The 25,409-nt window shown below is 38.5% G+C and overlaps 1 protein-coding gene across 1 annotated transcript in view; it reads left to right on the top strand.

Moving 5' to 3' along the window:
• LOC123877484 (octopamine receptor Oamb) overlaps positions 1 to 23,956 on the top strand; it is a 101,157-nt gene extending 77,201 nt beyond the window's left edge. Inside the window, exons 2-10 of the mRNA XM_045924283.1 lie at positions 1,719 to 1,924; positions 9,263 to 9,405; positions 18,570 to 18,806; positions 19,193 to 19,412; positions 20,714 to 20,873; positions 21,595 to 21,874; positions 22,342 to 22,559; positions 22,820 to 22,981; positions 23,307 to 23,956. Coding sequence (XP_045780239.1) covers positions 1,807 to 1,924; positions 9,263 to 9,405; positions 18,570 to 18,806; positions 19,193 to 19,412; positions 20,714 to 20,873; positions 21,595 to 21,874; positions 22,342 to 22,559; positions 22,820 to 22,981; positions 23,307 to 23,310 — 1,542 coding nt within the window. The 5' untranslated portion in view covers positions 1,719 to 1,806 and the 3' untranslated portion in view covers positions 23,311 to 23,956. The remainder of the gene's footprint in view (positions 1 to 1,718; positions 1,925 to 9,262; positions 9,406 to 18,569; positions 18,807 to 19,192; positions 19,413 to 20,713; positions 20,874 to 21,594; positions 21,875 to 22,341; positions 22,560 to 22,819; positions 22,982 to 23,306) is intronic.
• Positions 23,957 to 25,409: the final 1,453 nt, after the last annotated feature.

Raw genomic sequence — 25,409 nt, 5'->3', positions numbered from 1 at the left:
AATGAATGCGGAATGATGATAATGATGATGATAGTAATAGAACTAAGTTATAGTTTGACCCTACAGATAGTGAAGCCCGTTCAACCGTAGCTCGGATAATGTCACAGAGTAGAGGCAAAAGTTGAGCGTAGCAATTATAAAGGCAAACATACCCGAAGGACAGTTAATTAGTGAACTGATCGTATGGGCTGCTCTGTTGCGGTCTAAGATATAAACGAAAGAGTGATAATTTCTAATCAAATCGAAAGGGCTTTGAAGATTTTGGACCTACCTAGTAATCCGTCTTTTTAGTTATCACACTAATATTATAAAGGAGAAAGTTTGTATGTGTGTGTATGTGTGTGTGTGTGTGTATGTTTGTTACTCCTTCACGCAAAAACTACTGGACGGATTGGGCTGAAATTTAGAATGGAGATAGATTATACCCTGGATTAGCACATAGGCTACTTTTTCCCGGAAAATCAAAGAGACACAGAGGTTCCCACGGGAATTCAAAAAAACCTACATCCACGCGAACGAAGTCGCGGGCATCAGCTAGTTTTCCATAAATAAGTCAAAAAAATAAAATAGAAACGGACTTCAATAACCACAAACACTAAAAATAATTTAATTTATTACCGAATATAATATTATGTATACAAGAGTTAATGTAATTCCTCACCTCATTGGCACCCAAACTAAAATGGGACCACCTCTGAAGTATGAAACGATTTTTGTCTGAATTAGCCCTTATATACCTATAGTTGTCAAGCCCGTTACGCGACGCGCACGATTCGCGAACATCGTGTGGCTCGCGTAACACGTACGGTTTTATGAACATAATATATTATTTTCTAATAAAATTTTAATGAAAACCGCTACCTTCAAATACTTAATCCAACCTACATTTCCCACCCCGCTCATTTAAACATAGTCATCCGTTTATTTAGGAACGGTTAGCGTACAGACTACAGAGCTACTGGCGATGAGCGATATTTATTGTAAGCTTTGATTAACGCTCCGTTTGCACTAACGTGTTACCGCAGCGTAACAGATGGCAGCTATTACGTGTTTTTGCGGATCCAGTTAAATGATCCAACTTGGGGCGATTCGCCAAACCTATGTTCAAAAATGATTATACATTGCTAGCTTTTGTATTAAGCTATGTTTATAAATGCATAGTAGATCATTCTTCAACTTTTTTTCAATTCTTTAATCACACACCTAGAAATTATTTGCTTTCTTTTTAAAGTCTTGAAATCAATCAATCGTGTAGGCCGATGATTTTTGTCAGCCCTAACACAGACTACGGTCTATTTGGGCTACAGATAAAATATCTGTCTTAGTTTTTATCTAGTGCGTTGGTTTATAATTTTGGTGTAAAATGTACACTTTTCATTAAGATTATAAATAAATAAACAGTTATACATTAACATTTTTGCAAATTAAAAATTGAAGCATTGCCATAACATTGAGCAAGTTTGACGTGTGTATCTGTGTATCTATTTATCTGTGCACCTGTCTGTGGGATCGTAGCTCCTAAACTAATGAACCGATTTTAATTTAGTTTTTTTGTTTGAAAGGTGGCTTGATCGAGAGTGTTTTTAGCTACAATTCAAGAAAGTCGGTTCAGCCGTTTGAAAGTTATCAGCTCTTTTCTAGTTACTGTAACCTTCACTTGTCGGGGGTGTTGCAAATTTTTAATTTACACTTGTTTAATGAGTTTTGTTTTGTTACAGAAGGGCGGGTCTCCATCTCGATGAGCGTGTGAGGCGGCGAGGCGATGCGCCGCGCGACGCGTGCGCTGTTACGTGCGGGGCGCGTAACATGCGCTCGCTAAACGTCACAGCGTGCGCGGCGTTGCTGGAAGATGTGCGCTGGGACGAGCCGACCAGCGTCGCGAGCCTCGCCGTGCTCGCGCTCATCGACGTGCTGGTCATTGCAGGTAATAGTTCCTCTAGATGATTCTAGCGAAACGAACGTACTTTGGTATCCACGCAGCGCAGGCCGCACGCCGTTTTAAGCCTGTCACACACAGACGCGGCCTGCGGTGGCGGCCTACCGCGGGCCGCTGCTCTAGCCGCCACAAACACACACCACCGCGGTCGCGGTCGCGGCTTCGAGCGCCATTCGCTGCCTACTCTTCATGATGTCATCATGTCAGAATGAGTTGAAGACGAAGCTTTGCTTTTGTTGGCACTTTGTGAAGATGAGCGAAAAAGGCAAAATGAAAAAGATGCTTATATCCTAACATACCTTGAGAGTATGTTAATTGAAAGATTATTAAAATTTAATATTAAATTATATTTATTTAATTATAAAAAATTGTCCACACAAAGTACTTTCACACAATAATTTTCGCAGAAAACGACGTTGATTTTTTTATTGATGTGAACGCAGCCTAAGTGGCTCACACATAGACAGAACTTACTTTCGCATTTATTAAATAGTCGAGTTAAGTAATTACTGGGAAGTAGGAAAAAGTTCATAAATAAAATCGCTCCTCTTCGCTGCAAATACTTTTGATGCGAACCTCAATGCAATGAATGGAGGCTCTCTTTTGTAGGTAAAGAGCGCTTTGCGTCATTGCCATAAAGGGGAAATCCACCGGGGAAATATGAAGTACCTAGCTTTTTATTTGCTGGTGATTGCCTCGTTGGTCCAGAGGTTAGTTTGCGGCCGCGAATCATAAGGTCCTGGTTTCGAGTCGGGTCATAGAGGTTTTCAGTCAATATATCCTCAATAGCAACCGGGCTACTCAAAATGCCAGTTAAATTACTGCTGAAACTTAGTGAAACCCACTAATTTCCTATTTTTATAGCTTCTTAGCTCTTAATATGAGCCCCTCAGTTTTACACTATCTCTCACTAGGTACGCATTTAATTTTATCTACTTACTTATTTATTTTATTTATTTATTCGTAACCAACAGCGTACACAAAATTATTTTAACAATCTAAATCTAGGTTTTACTTAAAGCGATAAAAAAAATAGAAAAAAGTATTTTAAGAGGGCTCTCTCCGTCACTCGTTTCCACTCGTTTCATACAATCGTAGTTCCAATTTCATTTGAATATTAAGCAACCAAAGTCCATGAAATTTTGCAGACATATTCTAGAAACTAATATCTATGTCTGTGGTTTTCCAGATTTCTGTTAAAATATTCGGTTTCAAAGTTACGCGGTCTTAAAATTTTCATACAAATCTTGGAGCCCCTGTAATTTTAAAACTACATATTTTTAGAAAAATCTAAAACACCACAGACACAGATATTAGTTTCTAGAATATGTCTGCAAAATTTCATGGACTTTGGTTGCTTAATATTCAAATGAAATTGGAACTACGATTGTATGAAACGAGTGGAAACGAGTGACGGAGAGAGCCCTGTTAACACAATAGACTAAGAAAATGTTACTTACTTATATAATAAAAAACATAAAAAATTACAATAGGGTTTTTGATTGTGTGTATGTGCGTGTGGGTGTGGGAGTGTGTGAGTGGTAATACGACAATGGTTTATTAGGTAGTTCCGTTTCAGACATGTCCTCACACATCCCTGGTAGAAAGTCAGCTCTTATACTATGCGCTGGCTCGACCGTCAAGTATAGGTCGAGAGCCAGTGTCTACAAAGAAGCTGTAATTTCGTAATGGCGTCCTCCAAATTTCTCGTCGATTGAATTGCTAGTTGCTACGGAACCTTTGACGTACCGAGGAACTAAGTTGCTAGTAGCTATATCAACGTAGGGTTGCTGCTGTTTTATTAACGAGTGTAAATTAAAAAATTATAACACCCCCGACAAGTGAAGGTTACAGTAACTAGAAAAGAGCTGATAACTTTCAAACGGCTGAACCGATTTTCTTGGATTATAGCTAAGAACACTTTCGATCAAGCCACCTTTCAAACAAAAAAAAAAAAACTAAATTAAAATCGGTTCATTAGTTTAGGAGCTACGATGCCATAGACAGATACACAGATACACACTTCAAACTTATAATACCCCTCTTTTTGGGTCGGGGGTTAATAATTACGAAATGACGGCTAGTTTTTAGGCTTTGTACCTCAAAAGGTAACAAGTCGTGATGGAAGTGAAAATATAAAACTGTATCTTTTTCATCACTAGAATTTTTTTATACCTAGCGTTTGGCTGCAATCAGACCTGCAGCTGGCAAGTGATAATGCAACCTAAAACGGAGCGCGCTTGCTTAGATGTCTATTCACTCTTGACTTGGAAAAATGGGCAAGAAAATTGACTCTATGTACCAGCGGTTTGAATCAGAAACGAGGAAGCAAATCGCTTCCTAGTTCCTATCTAAGTAGGTGTCCGTGAATTTCGACACGGACAGCGCGTCTTTAACATGTTTCTGCGAATAGCTTCCATTTTCTTACCTGTTTTGTCAGCAAAGGAAAAACTGATTAATTATTCACAGTTGGCAACCCTAGCACTAGGGTAGGTACTGAGCAGCCCTCGAGAAGCTTGTTGTTTTGCTCTGCGACTCTTTTGAATTGAATCTAGGCGCTGTCGCTTTGATAGTTATTTCTGTCGCACTTCGCAAGAGTGCATTAATGATAGCAAATTTACTTATATCTAAACAAGATCTAAATCAAAAAACAGCTTTTTACACATTCGCCCAAAAAAACCGGTCAAATGCGAGTCGGATCCGCACACGTAAGGTTCCGTACCATCGTAAATAATTAAAATGGTAAATTTATTCGACTTTGATTTATTAGTGGTAAAATATATTTTGACGATTCAAAAGCACTTGTAAAAGTTTATTTGAATAAAAATCTATTCTATTCTATCGTACAAGTAATAATACTTTTTTTCAGTTTTCATGGCGGCCATTTTTATTACTGTTATAGCAGCTATTTTGTAGCTATATTAATTAACTAAAATCATAACCCTTCCTTTCGGCTTTGCCGTAGTCGGGTAAAAAATACAAAATTATCTTTTGTTTCAGACATAACATTTATTAGGTTTAAAAGATTTACCAAGTTATTGTGTTAATAGCATTTTTTTCTTTTAACTATGTTAATATTGTTAGTATATCTAATACAGTAGATGTTTATATTTCAAACTCTTTATTTAATCAACGTACCTAATCGAAACCGAATGAATAAGTGATTACCTAACTGAATGAATAAATAATAATTAGGGAAACTTTTTACCTGAGCCAAAACTTTTTCTACTTTGCTGATTACTGACGAGTACAGATAGGCAATTTGATAGAAGTTTAGCCAAAATACCCAATAATATTATTCAATAACGAGTAAGAAATAACATGACGTGATTTCTGTGAAAAATCTTAGTTACTTATTTACCTAAGTATTTGAAAAGTGTCCAGCTATGCGTTCACGCATAGGTAGGTACCTACCTACTTCTGATTCAATTCAATTCAAAGTAAAATTTAAAACTTCAATTGAATTGTTGTCACTTGCGTGAAGATTTTTGTCGCACTATTATTTTATCGGCGTACAGTCACGGTAATATTATCTATACAGTATTCTAACTCGGCCGTTTCTTTGAAATAAATACCTACAGCTGCGCGGTACGTAAACATGCGATAGGGCTGCCTGCCGCCAGCATTTTAATTTTTGCCTACTTTGTGTTTCCATCTAGTTTTGTGATTGTAAATATACTTTTTTATATAAACAAATAAAATACTTTGTGAATTGCATAGGAAATGTCCAACAAAAATGCGTGTTGTTTTTTGATTGGTAGATTTAATTAAAAAATCATGTTTATGATTGAATAACAAATCGGTCTTATACATTTGAAACCGAAAAATATTTGCGCCTCGACTGAGATGTAGGAAATTAAACGAACGTTACGAATTATTAAATTTAAAAGTTTAAAAAATCCGCATTTTCTAGTATAAAGCTTTAATTAAAAATTGTTTTGGGAAACATGGACAAGATGGAGAAAAAGGAATATCTTTTACTTGGTTATAGATAGATACCTGCAGCTACTTTACAATTTATATATTTGGTTTTAATTGAAGTTCGGAATATTTTCTCCATTTTTTCTATATACTCCACAAAATCATCGCTGGGTACAATCAAAAAAGTTTGCGAATTAATCTTATTGCAGTCCCGGTAACTTAAATACCGACATTCGGGCTGAAATTGTGACTTCTTTAATCAGGTTTTACATACAACGGAAAAAATCGCGCGGTTATTGTTAGAAAAACAAAACACCGCCCGTTCGTCACTGCGGCACAGTCGCGACTGTCTGCGTGTCGAGCGCCTGCCGACATCGAGGTGCGTAGGTATAGCTCGCGTTTCGTCCGTTTCTATGAAGTTGGAATACTGATACATAATATTACCGTGGTACAGTTATAGAAAGCGCACGATTCGCGAATCATAAAAATAAATCCCAAAAAAAATGAAATATTGTAAAATGTCGGGCAGTAAATAGTATTGAAATAGAAATAAGAAGATTTTTATTCCTTACAAAATTTCCATCAACATCAAAAGTTAAGTTATATCAGAATTCAGAAATCAGAAGAAGTAAAATGAGAAAGCTCGACTAAATAAACCAGAACGCGTGTGGGTGGGGCCTAACCTTTTCACTTTAAACATAATTCGCTTGCGAAATAAAAATAGAAAAATATTTTATTGCTCCTTTTGTTATTTGATATTGAAACTGAAAGTTATTTGATACTGATATTGAATCATATCGGTTCCTTCACAATTAAAACAAGTGTTACTTAATTGCTTAAAACGTAAAAAACTCCGGAAAGTTAGAGGTGCGTCCCGGGATCGGATCTCTGACCTCCGAGCAGGAGGTCTGAAGTTTCAACCACTAGGCTATCACCACTTACCTCTTAGATATCACACTTACAAGTAAGTACAATGAAAAAAAAACTCGACTGAATAAACTAGAACGCAAAGCGGTGGAAAACGACAACGGATGTCATTACCGTTTCACAGTGTGGGCGGGGCCTAACCTTACATAAATCGTTTATGAAATAAAAATAGACGTTTTTCATTTGATATTGAAATTTTAAGAGGGCTCCTCCGTCACTCGTTTCATACAATCGTAGTTCCAATTTCATTTGAATATTAAGCAACCAAAGTCCATGAAATTTTGCAGACATATTCTAGAAACTAAAATCTGTGGTTTTCCAGATTTCTGTTAAAATATTCGGTTTCAAGTTACGCGGTCTTAAAAATTTTCATACAAATCTTTGAGCCCCTGTAATTTTAAAACTACATATTTTTAGAAAAATCTAAAACACCACAGACACAGATATTAGTTTCTAGAATATGTCTGCAAAATTTCATGGACTTTGGTCGCTTAATATTCAAATGAAATTGGAATTACGATTGTATGCAACGAGTGACGGAGAGAGCCCTGTTAAGATGAATCGCATCGTTGCCTTTACCGATGAAGTAAATCGTATTTAAATTACTTAAAACGCCCATAACTTCGAAAAATTAAAGGTACGTCCCGAGATCGGATTTCAGACCTATGTATAGGAATAGGAGGTCTGAAGTTTTAAGCTATCACCACTTAGCGCTTAGATATCACACGCACAACAAAGTAAATTGTAGAAATAAAGCTCGACTGAATAAACTAGAACGCAAAGCAGTGGAAAACAGCAACGGATGTCATTACCGTTTCACAGTCTGGGCAGGGCCTAACCTCTTAAATTGCTTGTGAAATAAAAGTAGACGTTTGTTTATGAGCAAAATATTTTATTGCTCCTTTTGTTATAATATTATAATGTTGAAACTGAAAGATGGATCCCTTCTTGGAAATGGAAATATTACCGATATTATAAAATGTATGAAAACGAAAGTGTGATTTCATACAATTTACCGTCAATTTGTATATACTAGTATTGCATGGAAAGAATACGTTGGCATTCTATCGAATACCTAAAACATTCAGGAAACGTATAAAATATTTTTTATTTCATACTTTGCCTAGGTACCTATATGGTGGGCCATTACCATTAGAACACCGTGATCATCATCATAATTCTTAGTTTATCCGTCTATTATTTTTTACTCATTAACAAATTCTACGTACAATTCGTACATTTCATAGGAGCATAATTACGCATTGTATGGAATGCATAAGAATTGTATACAATGCCTAGGAAATGTATGAAATGCTAAACGATAGATTACATATATTTTTATACTTTGCCAAAACTGACTATTTCATTGAATGGCTAGGTATTCTATAGAATGACTGAATTACACACACTGCCGGTAACATAAATAAAAAATGCGTACATTTGGGTACTGTAATAACTAGAGAAACGGCCTTAAAGGTCCACAATAAATATGTCGATAAAAGATAAAAACCCGATCGGCTCCAGCGTTCCCGGCTCGTTATAAAACTACGTCCCTCCGATAAATTGCTCTGCCCGGGACAATATTAGTTTACAAAGAATACCTACCATTTATAACCAAATTGCTGTAACCCAATAGAATGGCCTGCAATTTCTGCTTTCAAACTCTATTTCATGGACCTATTTGGTCTGAGGTCTGTTCTAGATATTATTGAAAAAGTTATTTTGTCGGTTAAAAGGTAAAAGACGAGGGATATAAATAAAGTATCCTAGGCTATTTCCTTTTGCCAGAATTTAGCCAGAATCCAGTGCTCTATATTTATAGTAGAGGGGTCTCTCCGTCACTCGTTTCACACAAACGTAGTTCGTCTCTCATTGGAATACTAACCAATCATACTCAATGGAATTTTGTAGAAACGTTCCGGGAACTAATATCTATGCCTGTGGTTTTCCAGATTTCCGTTAAAATATTCGGTTTCAAAGTTACGCGGTCTTAAAAATTCACATACAAATCTTTGAGCCCCTGTAATTTTAAAACTACATATTTTTAGAAAAATCTAAAACACCACAGACACAGATATTAGTTTCTTAAGTATGTCTGCACATGGACTTTGGTTGCTTAATATTCAAATGAAATTGGGACTACGATTGTATGGAGTAAGTGACGGAGAGAGCCCTGTTAATCTGTACCTGTAGTTTATATTAGCCGTCTTGACTCTACAGGTATTACGTCTAACTGAGTAGGATTATGCGGTAGTGGAGAGGAGATTCGTCAACTTGAGACAACTGTCACCCTCCTCCCGCACCGCTCCACTACCGCAGAAGCCTCCTCAGTTACCTATACCTACCTACCTATAACCTAACCTACCTAATACCTACTAGTATATCTATAACCTAATACCTAATACCTATAGCTACCTATAATACGTATTACACATCCATTAATGTTTTAAAATGCTTTATTTTTTCCCTTGTCCCCAGGAAATTGCCTGGTGATCGCAGCGGTGTTGTGCTCGTCGAAGCTGAGAAGCGTCACCAACCTGTTCATCGTATCGCTCGCCGTGGCAGACCTACTGGTCGGATTGGCTGTGCTGCCCTTCTCCGCCACCAGGGAAGTGTTCAAGGTAATATCGGTCACCAGGGAATTAAATGATGATAGCGGCGGTGCTGTGCTCATCGAAGCTGAAAAGCGTCACCAATCTGTTCATAGTATCGCTCGCCGTGGCAGACCTGCTGGTTGGATTGGCTGTGCTGCCATTTTCCGCCAGCAGGGACGTGTTCAAGGTAATATCTGGTCTGGTTCACTGGTCTTGTCTGGTGGGAGGGGTTGGCTGTGGCTAGTTACCATCTACCGGCAAAGCCGTGCCGTTAGGAGATTTAGCATTCCGGTATTATGCCGTGTAGAAACCAAAGGGGTATGGGTTTAAAAAAACTGCCATATCCTTCCAGGTTAGCCCACTTCCATCTTAGACTGCATCATCACTTACCATCAGGTGAGATTGCAATCAAGGGCTAACTTGTATCTGAACAAGTGTAAATTAAAAATTTATAACACCCCCGACGATCCAAAGTATTTGAGTTTTCCAAAACATCATTTTCAAATAAATTATTATGTATTTAGGCAACGTCCATCTTGACAGCTTGACATTTGTCAATTGACATAATATTAAGAACCTAACGGTTATATAACCTTCTTTCTACAAGAAAACTAGAAAAGAGCTGATAACACGGCTGAACCATTTTTTTTGGATTATAGCTAAGAACACTCTCGATCAAGTCACCTTTCAAACAAAAAAAACTAAATTAAAATCGGTTCATTCGTTTAGGCGCTACGATGCCACAGACAGATACACAGATACACAGATACACAGATACACAGATACACAGACACACAGATACACAGATACACACGTCAAACTTATAACACCCCTCTTTTTGGGTCGGGGGTTAATAAAATAAAAAAGCTATCTAACTGCCATATTTCGGCCCTAGCCGACCAGTGATTTTGAGCTGTGCGTTGATAGCATAGATATATGGTTGATAGTTAGTCAGTCACCTTTTCCTTCTAGATAACAGAGAAGACGTACAATACCATAACTAACTAATATGTGACTCCCTGTCACACATAACTATATCAGGCCACGTCATTATTGGAGCACCTGGTACCTACCGTTGTAACTTGTAGCGTTGTATAATATTGGGGTCAGATGTTGTAATGAGTTTTTTATTGCCTACCCTCGCCGCCGCGTTCAGCTTTCAGACTTTTCCCTTTTAGAATACAATATTGATGGTTTTTTTGGTAATTAGGCTTTGATATCACGCAATGGTAGTTATTTATAACTTTATTATTTGTCTCTAACTAGAAATGACGTGTTTTTTTTTCAAAGTAGGTATAATTGTACTCCTTTTGATGGTCGAAATTGTTAAATTTGTATGATATAGTGGTGATAATTAATTACGTAACTTAAAACTAAAGCTATGAGGGTTTCAAACGCGCCCAAGTCTGAGAAGAGCCCACAACAAACTCAGCCGGGTATTCTGTGTTGTCAGTGATGATAATATGGATCCGAGACATAGTCACTAACTATATGAGTCTCATAAGAAAGCTCAGAGTCATTCAGCGAGCGATGGAGAGAGCTATGCTTGGAGTTTATCTACGTGCTCAAATGAGAAATGAGGGGAAGTTTAGAGTAAGCGACATAGCTCAACAGGTTGAAGCTTAGATGGATAGCCGTCTAGAATTAGGAAGGATTAGGAAAAATCTACTCTAAACTGGTTATTTTACGAGTCGCGCCATGTAAAAATTTCAAATAAGTAATAGTAGAATGTTAATAAACCGTGAACAAACTGTATAGAAATAATAATATTTTAATAATATTTTGTACTAGAGGATGCCCGCGACTTCGTCCGCGTGGATTTAGATTTTTAAAGATCCCGTGGGAACTGCTTGATTTTCCGGGATCAAAAGTTGCCTATGTCCGTCCCCGGGATATAAGCTAACTTTGTACCAAATTTTGTCAAAATCGGTTAAACTGTTGGGCCGTGAAAAGGTAGCAGACAGACAGACAGGCCCTCTTTCCCATTTATAATATTAGTATGGATGGCGTGGCGTGGCGTGTGGAGTCCCTACAGAAGACCTACATATATATATCATATGATAAATCAAAAAATAGCTATAATGATAACAATAATCGATCGAGATAATCCAAAGTCATCTTGGTACACACTTTGCTGAAATCAAACCAAAAAATATTTCGAAAATTGATTCGGTCAATAGGTACCTAACCGGGTAGGTAATTTTAAATGTCATTCATGCATTTGGACCTTTTTTTTACAATCATTATAAGCAAGAGCTTGACCACAATCACACCTGATGTTAAGTGATGATGTGGTCAAAGATGGGACGCGTTTACTTAGAAGACCTTACCTCGAAACAGGTTTACTTAATTATTCCTTTCACATAAATCTGTTTCATTTTAACTCTGAACAAAGTCTAAGCACAATCTATTAACAGAAAAAGCATCAAAGTTAATCACCTCAGTTTTGCATGCATTTGGACCTTTTTTTTAAAAATCGTTATAGGCAAAAGCTTGACCACAATCACACCTGATGTTAAGTGATGATGTGGTCCAAGATGGGACGCGTTTACTTAGAAGACCTTACCTCGAAACAGGTTTACTTAATTACATATTCCTTCCTTTCACATAAATCTGTTTCATTTTAACTCTGAACAAAGTCAAAGCACAATCTATTAACAGCAAAAGCATCAAAGTTAATCACCTCAGTTTTGCCTGGGGCTTAAAAACAACATTAAGTTCTACAGAAAAGGTTCTTTAACTGCAGTTCAAAGAACTAGCTAGCTCGCTCTGCAGTTATCTGTAAACATCAACAATATTGACTACAGCTTCAGGCTTTCATAGCTCTAAGTAATTACAACTTTAATACAGGGTATAACCAGAACGCTAGCAAACGAAGACAGGTGATAGTACTGATGATTACTGATAAGATACCTACTATAAAAACGGCCAAGTACGCGTCAGACTCGCGCACTCAGGGTTTCGTACTCAGGTATTTATCCGATATTTTGCCCGATAAAAACTATTATGCATATAAAAACAAATAAAAATCTGTTTTAGAATGTACAGGTAAAGCTCTTTCATAATACCCCACTTGGTATAGTTATCTTAATTTGAAAATTGAAACACATTTTTTTTTCTGTGATGTGATGTAACCACAAATTCACGGTTTTCAGATTTATTCCTTTACTTGTGCTCTAAGACCTACCTTTCTGCCAAATTTCATGATGTTAGGTCAACGGGAAGTACCCCATAGGTTTTCTTGACAGACACGACGGATGCACGGACGGACGGACGGACGGACAGACAGACAGACAACAAAGTGATTCTATATGGGTTCCCTTTTTCCTTTTGAGGTACGGAACCCTAAAAACTGCGAAAGAAATTAAGGCGAAATAATTGTTTTGCGCTCTAAATCAGGGTAAGTCTGTAATTCAAACAATTTTTAGGGTAATTTAGTGCGAATTCCTACAAAATCTATCATACCTAAAACGGAAAACCTAAATCGTAAGTGGAAACACTGACACAATTAGGTACCTATCCCGTCCCGACTATAATTGTTATTGAAATTAATTAAATTAACTTGCAGCCAAAGTAATTGATCTGACCGGTAGGTACTTTATATAAAGTTATAACATTACCCAATCAAGGCAAGTGGTTGTTGAGGCAGACTTAATCAAATACCGACCTAGGTTATTGAACATAATCCTAGGCAATTAATATTTAGTGAGTAGAAAAGTCTAGTATAAATACTTATTACAGTCCCTTGCATTACTAGAGCGAAAAACCCACGCTTTTTAGGGTTCCGTGTCCCGAACGGGACACGGAACACTAAAACTCTGCTGTCCGTCCATTTATCCGTTCGTCCATCTGTCTGTCAGTGGGCCTGTATCTCGTGAACCGTAATAGGTGGAGAGCTGAAATTTTCACAGAATGTGTATTTCTATTGCCGCTATAACAACAAATAATGAAAATTTCAAAATGGCTGCCATGGAAGTTAAAACAAAGTGTTATGTCTTGTACGATGGTAGAGAACCCTCCGTGTGTCTTCGTTTGCCCCAATTTTTTTTCGAACACTTTAACAGATTTCATATTAAAATATTACGGTATGTATAGTACGCGACAGGTTGACATGGCAATCGGGGCATGAGGCGAGGGCACGCTCCGCCCACCCGCACGTCACCCGTTCTCACCCGCAGCCGGTTAAGCGCGGGGGCTGTAAGGGCGTCCTGACCCTAGTTGCCATCTCAACGTGTCGCGCACTATACCTAGGTATTTTTACGGAGACCAAAATCCCAGTTCCTCCCAGTTCCACCACAAAGCAACTGGCTCGTCTATTTTGCGTGTATTTTCCAGTCATGAAGACGTAATTATGTCTGTAATTGAATTGAAGCGTGGCGCCATCTGTCCACTTTGTGTTACCTCTACCGTGAAAACTCGAATCAAAAATAACTTTCCTACTACTTTTCATCCTATCTCAGCTCACTACTGGGAATGGGTCTCTCAGACTGAGGAGGGCCACAGTCTGCCACGCTGGTCCAGTGTGAACTGGCAGACTTCATACACCTTAAGGAACATTACGGAGAACTCTCAGGCATGCAGGTTTCCTCACGATGTATTCTTCACTGTTAAAGCAAGTGATGTGAATTGCTTAAAACGCACATAACTCCGAAAAATTAAGGGTGCGTATCTGGGATCGAACCGTTGACCTTCAGAATAAAAAATCGACGTCTGAATCACTAGTATGTAGTGGTAAATTATTTGCCGATTCAAAAGCACTTGTAAAATTCTATTTGAAAAAAATCTATTCTATTCTATTCTAGGCTATTACCGCTTATGATTCATGAATTCAGATACAGACAGCAGTATCAAAAGAATTTTTTTTGAATCATATTCCGCTTGGATCGTTCAGTGTTTTCATTTAAGAGTTTACAACAGTCAACAATTCTAAGCTTTCGCAATCGCATTATAAACGTTAAAGTTTATTCGGTCATTCCGATCGCCCCTTTTTACTTCCTCGCATTTACAATAAAGTTACATCTGTTATTCGCATCACGAACGAGCTTTGTGGTTTACCAAGCGACTGGGACGCTGCGGCATTTTTAACCCCCGACCCAAAAAGAGGGGTGTTATAAGTTTGACGTGTGTATCTATGTATCTGTGTGTCTGTGTATCTGTGTCTCTGTGTATCTGTGTATCTGTGTATCTGTGTATCTGTCTGTGGCATCGTAGCGCCTGAACGAATGAACCGATTTTAATTTAGTTTTTTTTGTTTGAAAGGTGGCTTGATCGAGAGTGTTCTTAGCTATAATCTAAAAAAAATGGTTCAGCCGTTTAAGAGTTATCAGCTCTTTTCTAGTTTTCTTGTACAAAAGAAGGTTAGATAACCGTTAGGTTCATAATATTATTATGTCAATAGACAAATGTCAAGCTGTCAAGATGGACGTTGCCTAAATACATAATTATTTATTTGAAAATGATGTTTTGGAAAACTCAGATACTTTGGATCGTCGGGGGTGTTATAAATTTTTAATTTACACTTGTGTATACTAGTTAAATCATTAAATAAGTTTTAGTAGGTCATCCCTTATGGTGGCGCTAGATGCTTGCGTAAAACAGCAACAACAAGCACTGGCAAGCGCGTAGACCTGTGTTTGCGTATACAGTACGACAAGGATCTTTTGACACTTGAATGACATTGAAAGTGGGGCGTAGTTGTAGAACCAAGGCTGCCAGCAAATAAAATCTCCTCAATTTTGAAAAATATGTTGAAAATATTAATGTTGGAAACCGAGTACTTAAGTTCCAATTATTTTAACTGAAAAAGCAATTGGGAATACATTGATAGGATTTTAGTCTCACGCCGACCACACGCGCACCGTCAGCGCTGATGGCCGAGATACATAAACTTATGGGAAGCGTTTTTGAAAGGCGCGTAGCTATCAGCGCGCACGGTGGTCAGCGCTGATAGCTACGCAGCCGCACGCGTCGCGCGTCTGCGCCGCGTAGCGGTCGGCGCTGACCATTGCACGAGCGCCTCTGCCTTCTATGAGCGTTCTAGTGTCGAGCGGAGCGGATGTAGTCAGCGTGTACAGTCATGGCGAATCACCGGTTTCTATTCCTTTGGGATAGGTAGTACAAAGCAGCAATAATTAATACACTCCGCATTTTTGTCGTCGTCTGTACAGTAAGGCGTTCAGTACAATACTGAAACGAGCCACGCAGAGCCTCAGCGCTGACGAACTAAAACATGTAACATAAAAACATGTAAAATTAACAGTGTAATCGTGTGTAACATGGAATGGCTGTAATATAAAAAAAACAGTAAGTCTTAAGATTTTTTTCTTAGCAACACTACATATAAGGGGACAGAGTGACATTTCACAAGATGGCGACGTTAGTTTCGATATTGGCCAAAATAGCCAAAATAGTCTTGTCGCTTGCCGCATCTGCATGTGAGCCATACACGCTTGTAACAAACAGCGAACCAGCGTGTGACCATCGTGAAAATAAAGAATCTGCCATTCCTTATTCTGTTTTCTGTGACAATTTACCACATGGTAGGGGCATGCACTGATTGAACGTTTGCTCATCTGTTCACTATACACAAACGTACCTACTACACGATATCCTAACATAATAATACTACTCTCTCTGCATAGTCTAAGAGATCACTGTGACATTCTGCTGAAGTTGAATCTAGTTACGGGTATATATTATAAAAAAAATTGGTTGTCTGTAAAGTCGGTTTACTGACGATAGTTGAACGTGGCAACAAAGGCCGATTGTGCTTCTTCGTCGCTCGTTCCGCGCTCTCGCTTGCACTTCAAGCCTTGCATGGAACGCCTCAGAGCGAGGTAACGCCGCATGAGTCATGTTTTTTCGTGCGTGCAGCCGGCTCTATCGAATTATAAGACGTTGTCACGTCAAAAAAAGCTGACAGACTGACTGATCTATCGACGCACAGTTCAAACTACTAGACAGATCAGGCTGAAATTTGGCATGCAGATAGCTATTATGATATAGATATTCGCTAAGAAATAATTTTTCTAAATTCAATCCTTTATTCAAATTCAAATTCAAATTATTTTTATTCAATTAAACTTTTACAAGTGCTTTTGAATCGTCAAAATAATCTACCACTGGTTCGGAATGCCGTTCCTACCGAGAAGAACCAGCAAGAAACTCGGCTCTTTAAGAAATCTATTACCAAATCAGGTAATAGAGCTCATTTAAGAACTATTTTGGAAGCTTGAATTCGCCGTAGATATAAAATCCTACAATCTACGATTTGTTTAGTAAATGTGACTGTCGTATCTTGTACCACATGTTTCCTAAGTTCAGATAAGTAAACTGCATCTTAAGTTATTACACATGCAGCTACTATCATTAAATCGTTCACCAGTAAATGTATGTATTAATGGAATAGTAAATGTGAGCACCGTCTCTGTATTTCCTAAGCTCGTCAGCTGAGCAAGCTGCAAGTATTTACCTATGCTATGCAACTATGAGTAGGTACTAACATGCAATCACTCGACGGGAGCTATTTGTGTGGGTGTTAATTTTAAATTAGATACCTATTCTAAAATGGACCCAATATATGTAAACTGTGGAATCAACTCCCATCGGCGGTGTTCCCACTAGATTACAACATGGGGTCATCGATGTATATGGATGGGGCCCTTCGAAGATAAAAAACGCGCTCAAAAAGTCAAGAGAATTTGCAAAAGTCTCTTGACTTTGTCAATGACGATGACGTAAGATTCGAGCGTATTTTTGCGGACGTAATTGTATGGGAAAGGCTAATCCATATACATCGATGCATGGGGTTATTCAAGGGGCGGGCCAAAAAATTCTTGAAAGGCCGGCAACGCATCGGCAGTTACTCTGGTGCTGCAAATGATTATGGGTGGCGGTAATCACTTAACATCAGGTGACCCGCCTGCCCGTCTGCTTACTATTTTTCATAAAAACTGACTTTTGAAAATTCAATGGAAACTATATTTGAGTTTTCGGTATAAAAGTACCTAGCCTATGTCCTCTCCTAGATGCAAGCTATCTGTGCACCAAAGCTTAGAATCGGTTAAGCGGATGTGCCATGAAATTTTAAAAGTTTGCATGGATTTCTAAACCAATCTTGATGTAGTTTATATGAAACTCGTTGGTTTTTTTTAGAAGATAAGTTTTATAACGAGCAATTTAAAAGGAGCACCAAACTGACCAAATCATTGTCTAACAATCTTACGCTGATCTAAAGCCAAACATCACACTAATATTATAAAGGCGAAAGTTTGTATGTGTGTGTGTGTGTGTGTGTGTGTGTGTGTGTATGTTTGTTACTCCTTCACGCAAAAACTACTAGACGGATTTGGCTGAAATTGATAATGGAGATAGATAATATCCTGGATTAGCACATAGGCTACTTTTTATCCCGGAAAATCAAAGAGTTCCCACGGGATTTCAAAAAACTTAAATCCACGCGGGCGAAGTCGCGGGCATCGGCTAGTGGAAACTATATTTGAGTTTTCGGTATAAAAGTAGCCTATGTCCTCTCCTAGATGCAAGCTATCTGTGCACCAAAGCTTAAAATCGGTTAAACGGATGTGCCATGAAATTTTAAAAGTTTGCATGGATTTCTAAACCAATCTTGATGTAGTTTATATGAAACTCGTTGGTTTTTTTTAGAAGATAAGTTTTATAACAAGCAATTTAAAAGGAGCACCAAACTGACCAAATCATTGTCTAACAATCTTAAACGCTGATTTAAAGCCAAACAGAAATATTAAAAATCCCATCGCTGCACCAAAACCTATTTCATAGACAGTACGCAGTGATCAGCCATAATTTCTCATAAGTTGAGAAAACTTTGGTGAAGTTTAAATATGATCATTTTCAATTTATTGCTACAACTAGCTGATGCCCGTGACGTCGCTCGTGTGAATATAGGTTTTAAAATCCCATTAGAACTCTTTAATTTTCCGGGATAAACAGTAGCCTATGCGTTAGTCCAGGGTAAAATCTATCTCCATTCCAAACAGCCAAATCCGTCCAAAAGTTTTTGCGTGAAAGAGTAGCAAACGTACACACATACGTAAAACCTTTCACCTTTATAATATTAGTGTGGTATTGTAAGGAAACAATAAAAATTTATTTATTTATTGTTAGTGTGATGAATTTTTTTCCATTTTAGAAAGTTTTACATCCCGTTCCAGATATGGATCTTCGGAGACGTCTGGTGTTCAGTCTGGCTGGCAGTAGACGTGTGGATGTGCACAGCCTCCATCCTGAACCTCTGCGCGATCTCGCTCGACCGCTACGTGGCGGTGACCAGACCTGTCAGCTACCCCAGCATCATGAGCAAAAAACGAGCCAAGGCGCTGATAGCTGGCCTCTGGGTGCTGTCCTTCGTCATTTGCTTCCCTCCCTTGGTTGGATGGAAAGACAAAAAAGTAGGTTAAACTATCATAACTTTATTACAGTAAGCGCTTCTTTGACCGTAGAGGACTACCTATAGCAATTGAATCGGATAATGGAACGCAGTTTCGCTCATGTCCACAGTAAGTAGCAACGGCTGATAGTAAAAGAGCTAAGTAGATATACTATATCTACTTAGCTCCTCCCTCAACGACTTAGATTCTGGCAAATCTTATAAGTACTTATTAAGATACGTCAGAATCTGAGCAAGAAAAAAGAGAATGAAATCATTGGCTTGTACTTTCTTAATACTTCCTTCCCCCAGATGGAAGGAGTAGCAATTGAAGTCGGTTTTTTAAAATAAACTTTCAGCAATTCGGAACGATCACATTTTTAATGAAATGCTTGTGTTTTTCCCCAGCCAGAAGAATCGGATCTCAAAGAAGGAAGAATGATCAACCCACCGTGCCCGTGGACTTGCGAACTGACCAACGATGCCGGCTACGTGGTGTACTCAGCGCTCGGATCCTTCTACATCCCCATGTTCGTTATGCTGTTCTTCTACTGGAGGATCTACAAGGCTGCTGTTAGGACCACCAAGGCGATAAACCAGGGATTTCGGACGACCAAAGGTGGTGTAGGTACGGCAAAAGTACTTTTATATTTATTAAACTAGAGGATGCCCGTGACTTCGTCCGCGTGGAGTTAGGTTTTTAAAGATCCCGTGGGAACTGTTTGATTTTCCGGGATAAAAAGCTGCCTATGTCAGTAACGGACGCAAGCTACCTCGGTACTAAATTTCATACAAATCGATTAAGCGGATGGGTTTTTGGGAATCCCGTGGGAACTCTTTAATTTTCCGATATAAAAAGGACAGGCTATTCCGAAGGACATAGGCTATGTCCTCCCCAGGATGTTAGCTAACTCTATGGCCATCAAAATCAGTTAAACTGTTGGGCCGTGAAAAGCTAGCAGACAGACAGACAGACACACACTTTCGCATTTATAATACCTATTAGTATGGATAGATAACGGGTATGAAATGTTAGCACAAGGAAATTTCGTTATTCTCTGCAATCTATTCGTCCATGCATCACTATAACAGCCTCATCAAAAGTAATACTCCGAAATAATTTTATTCATAGAGCCTTCAAAATGACTTATACCGTTTAACGGCTATGTAAACTGTCGGTGATGTAAATGAGTTTCTGACCCTCTCTGATGTCAGCAATTTTCTATATTTCTGTAATAAATTAAGTACCTACGTAAAGAACGTATACGTATCACCCCGACAAGTGAAGGTTACAGTAACTTGAAAAGAGCTGATAACTTTCAAACGGCTGAACCGATTTTCTTGGATTATAGCTAAGAACACTCTCGATCAAGCCACCTTTCAAACAAAAAGAAACTAAATTAAAATCGGTTCATTAGTTTAGGAGCTACGATACCACAGACAGATACACAGATACACACGTCAAACTTATAACACCCCTCTTTTTGGATTGGGGGTTAAAAATAGCCTCGATAGCTCAACGCGACGGTCGAGGAGCGGACAGAATTCCGAAAGGTCGGCGGTTCAAACTCCACCCGTTGCACTATTGTCGTACCCAATCCTAGCACAAGCTTTGCGCTTAATTGGAGAGGAAAGGGGAGTATTAGTCATGATTATACCATGGCTAATATTCTTTAAAAAAGATTTTAATCTATGGCACTGAGGTAGAGATCTATAGATCTGTTAAAACGAGACAGCGTCATATTATATCTGTCTCGTTTTAACTGAAACTTAAGTCTGAGCATAATCAAAGTACGCTCTATTCTATAGAATATAAGATCTCAGCCTAAGCAATTGGTACTTAGAAATATCTCGATAAAAAGATGGTGGTCCCTAATCAGCTGTTCTATTTGGCGGCCGTTTCAGACACTTCCGTATTTGTTTTTCCAGGTAGAGGCCTGGGCAGCAGGTTTGACGACAACCGGCTGACGCTGCGGATACACCGCGGGCGGGGCTCCGGGGGCTCCAGGCCTCACGGGTCTCCGCTCTCCAATGCCTCCAACCACTCCACCAGCACTTCCCTCAGCGCCTCACCGGAGAGGCTGAGGAGGTTAGTGTTGCGGTTTTTGAGTTCCGTACCCAAAAGAAAAAACGGAACCCTTATAGGATCACTTTGTTGTCTGTCTGTCCGTCGGCCGGTCTGTCCGTCTGTCATGTCTGTCAAGAAAACCTATAGGGTACTTCCCGTTGACCTAGAACTATGCAGATAGGTAGGTCTTATAGCACAAGTAAAGGAAAAAATCCGAATACCGTTTTGCGGTTACATCATAAAAAAAAAATCTAAATGTGTTTAAATTTTCAAAGTAAGATAACTATACCAAGTGGGGCATATGAAAGGGCTTTGCCTGTACATTCTAAAACAGATTTTTATTTATTTTTATGCGTAATAGATTTTGATTTATCGCGCAAAATGTCGGAAAAAATACCCGAGTACGGAACCCTCGGTGCGCGAGTCTGACTCGCACTTGGACGGATTTTTTAGTGACAAGTAAATGTTTTGACGACCTCCCTGGCGCAGTGGTAAGCGCATGCGATGTAATGCGAGGTCACCATTTTAGCACTTTGGGACCTTAAAATGTCTATCGTTTTTTCGAACTATGTGCCCTATCCTTTGCCACTTATGCTTCGCAACTCATTACTCTGGTTCCCCTACGGATCTCCTCATTTCTGATTTGATCACGTAAAGAAACTCCAAGCCCTTACTCTAGTGACTCTGTCTATATTCTGACGAGTTAATGACCATCCTAATATTTACTCGATTTTGTTTTCAGACACTCCAGCGCAAGAAGAGCACACGAGAAGGTCAAAATCTCCGTCTCCTATCCATCATCAGAGCAGATCTGTCCAGCTCACGAGAACTCCAGATCCCCCAGCCGTTCGCCAAGCCCCTCCCTCTACGCCGTTCACTATGAGAGGGATGGGAGGGAGCTAACAGAGAGTCGGCTGAAAGTCAGGCACTCACATCATTTGGCACCGGGACCCTTGTATGATGAATACGATGACAACAAGCCCAGAACACGGCGTATGGGGAAGAGAAATATTAAAGCACAGGTTGAAAGAAGTTTTTACAGTTTTTTACGGTCCCATATGTGTAGAGAAAAAATGGAACCTTTATAGATCACTTCGTTATCTGTCTGTCTGTCTTGTCTGCGAAGATCCGTCAAGGGAATTAGAACCTATGGGGTACCCGTTGATCTAAAATCAAGGCAGGAAGTAGCACAAGTGAAGGGGAAAATCCAAAAACCATGAATTTGTCATTGCGTCACAAAAAAGTGTTATTTCTCTGTGATCAAACAACAACATGAAATCTACTCAAAGAGTATTTTTTCCTACCTGAGATTTTTTTTGCTAATTGTAAAGTTGTACAGTATTTGAAGAAAGTTTTCTTCAATTTACTATCTCAGCTCATATTATAATATGCATATTAGACTATCCAATCTTTCTTTTTAAAACTTTTAGTATGTTGATTTTATTTAGAGTTCTGCCTTTATTTGATTACAAAGTTGCTTGAATTCCAGGTGAAACGTTTCCGCATGGAGACCAAAGCAGCAAAGACTCTGGGCATCATCGTGGGTGGCTTCGTGTTCTGCTGGCTGCCGTTCTTCAGCGTGTATGTGGTCCGGGCGTTCTGCGGGGACTGCGTTGAGCCTATCGTCTTCTCTGTGCTGTTCTGGCTGGGATACTGCAACTCTGCCATCAATCCGTTGATCTACGCTCTGTTCTCTAAGGACTTTAGGTATGTGTGATCGTGAAACCAATTGCCTTCGGATCGGATTCTAGATCGCCACTAGATTTTAACATAGAATATTCAATGCGGATCACCAAATTTCTGAAAAGCCGGCAACGCATTGGCGATTCCTCTGGTGCTGCAAATGTTTATGCGCAGTGATGAAGATGATGACTTTTTCCTCAATGTGGGCCCTCCCCAAGTATTATGGGATAAGAGTCAAGTAGCATTCAAATGGCAATTAATAAAACAATTCCCACATTTTTCAGGTTTGCCTTCAAGCGTATAATCTGCAAATGTTTCTGCGCCGGCGGCGGTGCGCGGCGCGAGTCAGGCGCGGAAGAAACGCCGCGACGTCGTCCGCCCCACTCGCACTCACATTCACACTCGTTAGAAGAGCAGGATAGCACGAACACTACCAGCACTGACAGGTGACAATTCTTTGTTTTGCAGCCATTTAGGGATGTTTGAAGTGCCAATAAATACCGATATATCGGTAAGATTTTGTAAAAATATTGACGATTCTAGAATTCTAGAAGATTTACAGACAGACAGACAACTAGACAAACTCTTGTCTTGTTCTTTCGAATACTAAGAGTGTTCTCTCCTAATGTTTTCGTTCAGGATTTATTTCATTAATTATTATTAATTTTATTTTATCTTAATTATTAATTAATTTTAATAATTTATTAATTAATTTTAATAATTTATTAATTATTATATTTCTTAATTAATATCTATTATTAATTATTACAGGTGACGACCAATCATGCGGCGGCAAAACGCTCAGTTCAAAGCAACTGTCGCCTGTGTTTAGCAGCAACTTAATTATAATTAGGTGATTAATTAAATATTAATTAATGTTGATATAACAGAGACAATTTCCAAAATACACCTACCTACCTAATATTTCAATGTGTGTATAATACGAGTGTAATAATTAGGTTAGATTTAATATTATGTAAAAATATATTGCCACTTTTTATATGTATAGTGAACTATAACTAGTCAATGCTTAGGTTAAATTGATTTATGTGTATAAAATACATAAGATATGAGTTTTATGAAGATATTTGTGTATAATGTACTTATGGAATATGGGTTATGAACTTAGGAAAGTCTACAAAACTAAAATCCGAGAAAATAAAGTTGAATCTTCAAATATTGCTCACGGAATACAAGCTTAGTATTGAATTGTACTATTCATCAACGTTGATAATAATTCGACTCAAAACACAATAACGTTAGAGTAGAACTAACATAAAAGTATTTGACCTAGATTCAAGAATTGAGTACCTATTAACTCAACTTAGTTGAGTTGAGTACCTGTTAACTCAACTTATCAATATTAATTCTGTAACTTTTCTGCTTGGAGCACTTACTGTAGTTTTATGGGTGAACTTGAGCTTTAAGCCGCATTTTCACTAGGGGACATTTGTTGCGCGACTGTGTCGCTCGACACGAAATTCACGTGTCCCGCGCCATGTCGCCCGACGTCGTCCGACGTTGCTTGGGATATTTACGTGTCGCGCAACTTGTCGCTAGTCGATGGTCTGCGAGCGTCGACGCGCGCGACCTTCGTGTCCCTCGACAATTGCCGGACAGGTTTTGAGTGGTGAGAACGTGTGTCGCTTTGTGTTCCACTGCACTGAACAGCACTACTTCCTCGGGCGACATACTGATCACGACTGGCCAATGAGAACGAGTCATATGTCGCGGGACATTGTCCCACAACTTTTACAGAGACAACTACGTGAATGTCGAGCGACAAGTATCTGCGACATGTCGCCTAGTGAAAATGCGCCTTAAAAACAAGGTTGTTAAGGTCTATTTTATTTTAATGCTAAATTGTTTATATGAATTCTGTCAATGTTGGTAAGTGGTACAATCTTTACTAAGCCTACGACTATCACAAGTTTTCTAGTTTGTATGATCCACCAATACACACTGAAACAATGTGGTGGATCAAAACACTACATCTCTCTTTTCTATAAGAAAAGGATAATTATTGTCTCTTCCAATACTATTGTTTTACTTTTACACAAAAATTCTAGTCAATTTTAATGCAATAAGTAGGTAGTTAATACTACTTTACTTCCGACTTTATTATTTAGGAAAAACGCTAGGCCGATTTCCTTATATTTCTGTTTTAAATTAAGTTTAATTTACTGTAATTTAAGTGTTTATATTAAGTACAAAATTTACGTTATTATAAAACTTAAAAGAGCTTGAAAAATTATTCTGAGATTTACTTATGAACAACTAATGAAATAAATAAAAAAGTCCTCAAAAATAATAATATTACAATATGAGGATGAGCAACAACGCCATCTGTTTTATTTTCCTTATACCTACTAGAAACACCATCTTTACAATTTATTGGTGGATTATTTCAACTGTCGCCAATATTAAGCCTAAATTCTATATTATGTACAAAAATATATGAGATGTTATACATAACTTTGTAATTTTATTTACCTAACCCAGGGACCAATTCATCGTCGACACATCCCTTCGCCAGCCCACTACTGAGCATGCATCTCCTCTCAAAATGGGAAGGGCTTAAGCTACAATGCACCACACTGGCCAAGTATGAATTAGCAGATGCCATATACATTATGGAGAACTCACAGACGAGCAGATTTCCTCATGATGTTATTCTTGACGTTAAAGCAAGTGATATTATTTAATTACTTACTTAAAACGCACGTTCTTCCGAAAAGTTACGTGCCCGGAATCGAGCCCCGACTCACCGAATAGGAAGCTGAAATTATGACTGCTAAGCTATCATCGCATGCACCAAGGACAATTTGTTAGTAAATAATTTTTAAAAACAGATTATACCGTTTGTGATTATGT

The sequence above is a fragment of the Maniola jurtina genome, chromosome 24 (genome assembly GCF_905333055.1).
Source record: "Maniola jurtina chromosome 24, ilManJurt1.1, whole genome shotgun sequence".
Lineage (NCBI taxonomy): Eukaryota > Metazoa > Arthropoda > Insecta > Lepidoptera > Nymphalidae > Maniola > Maniola jurtina.
The sequence above is the reverse complement of the archived record's forward strand: the minus strand, read 5'-3'. Positions and strand labels throughout refer to the sequence as shown.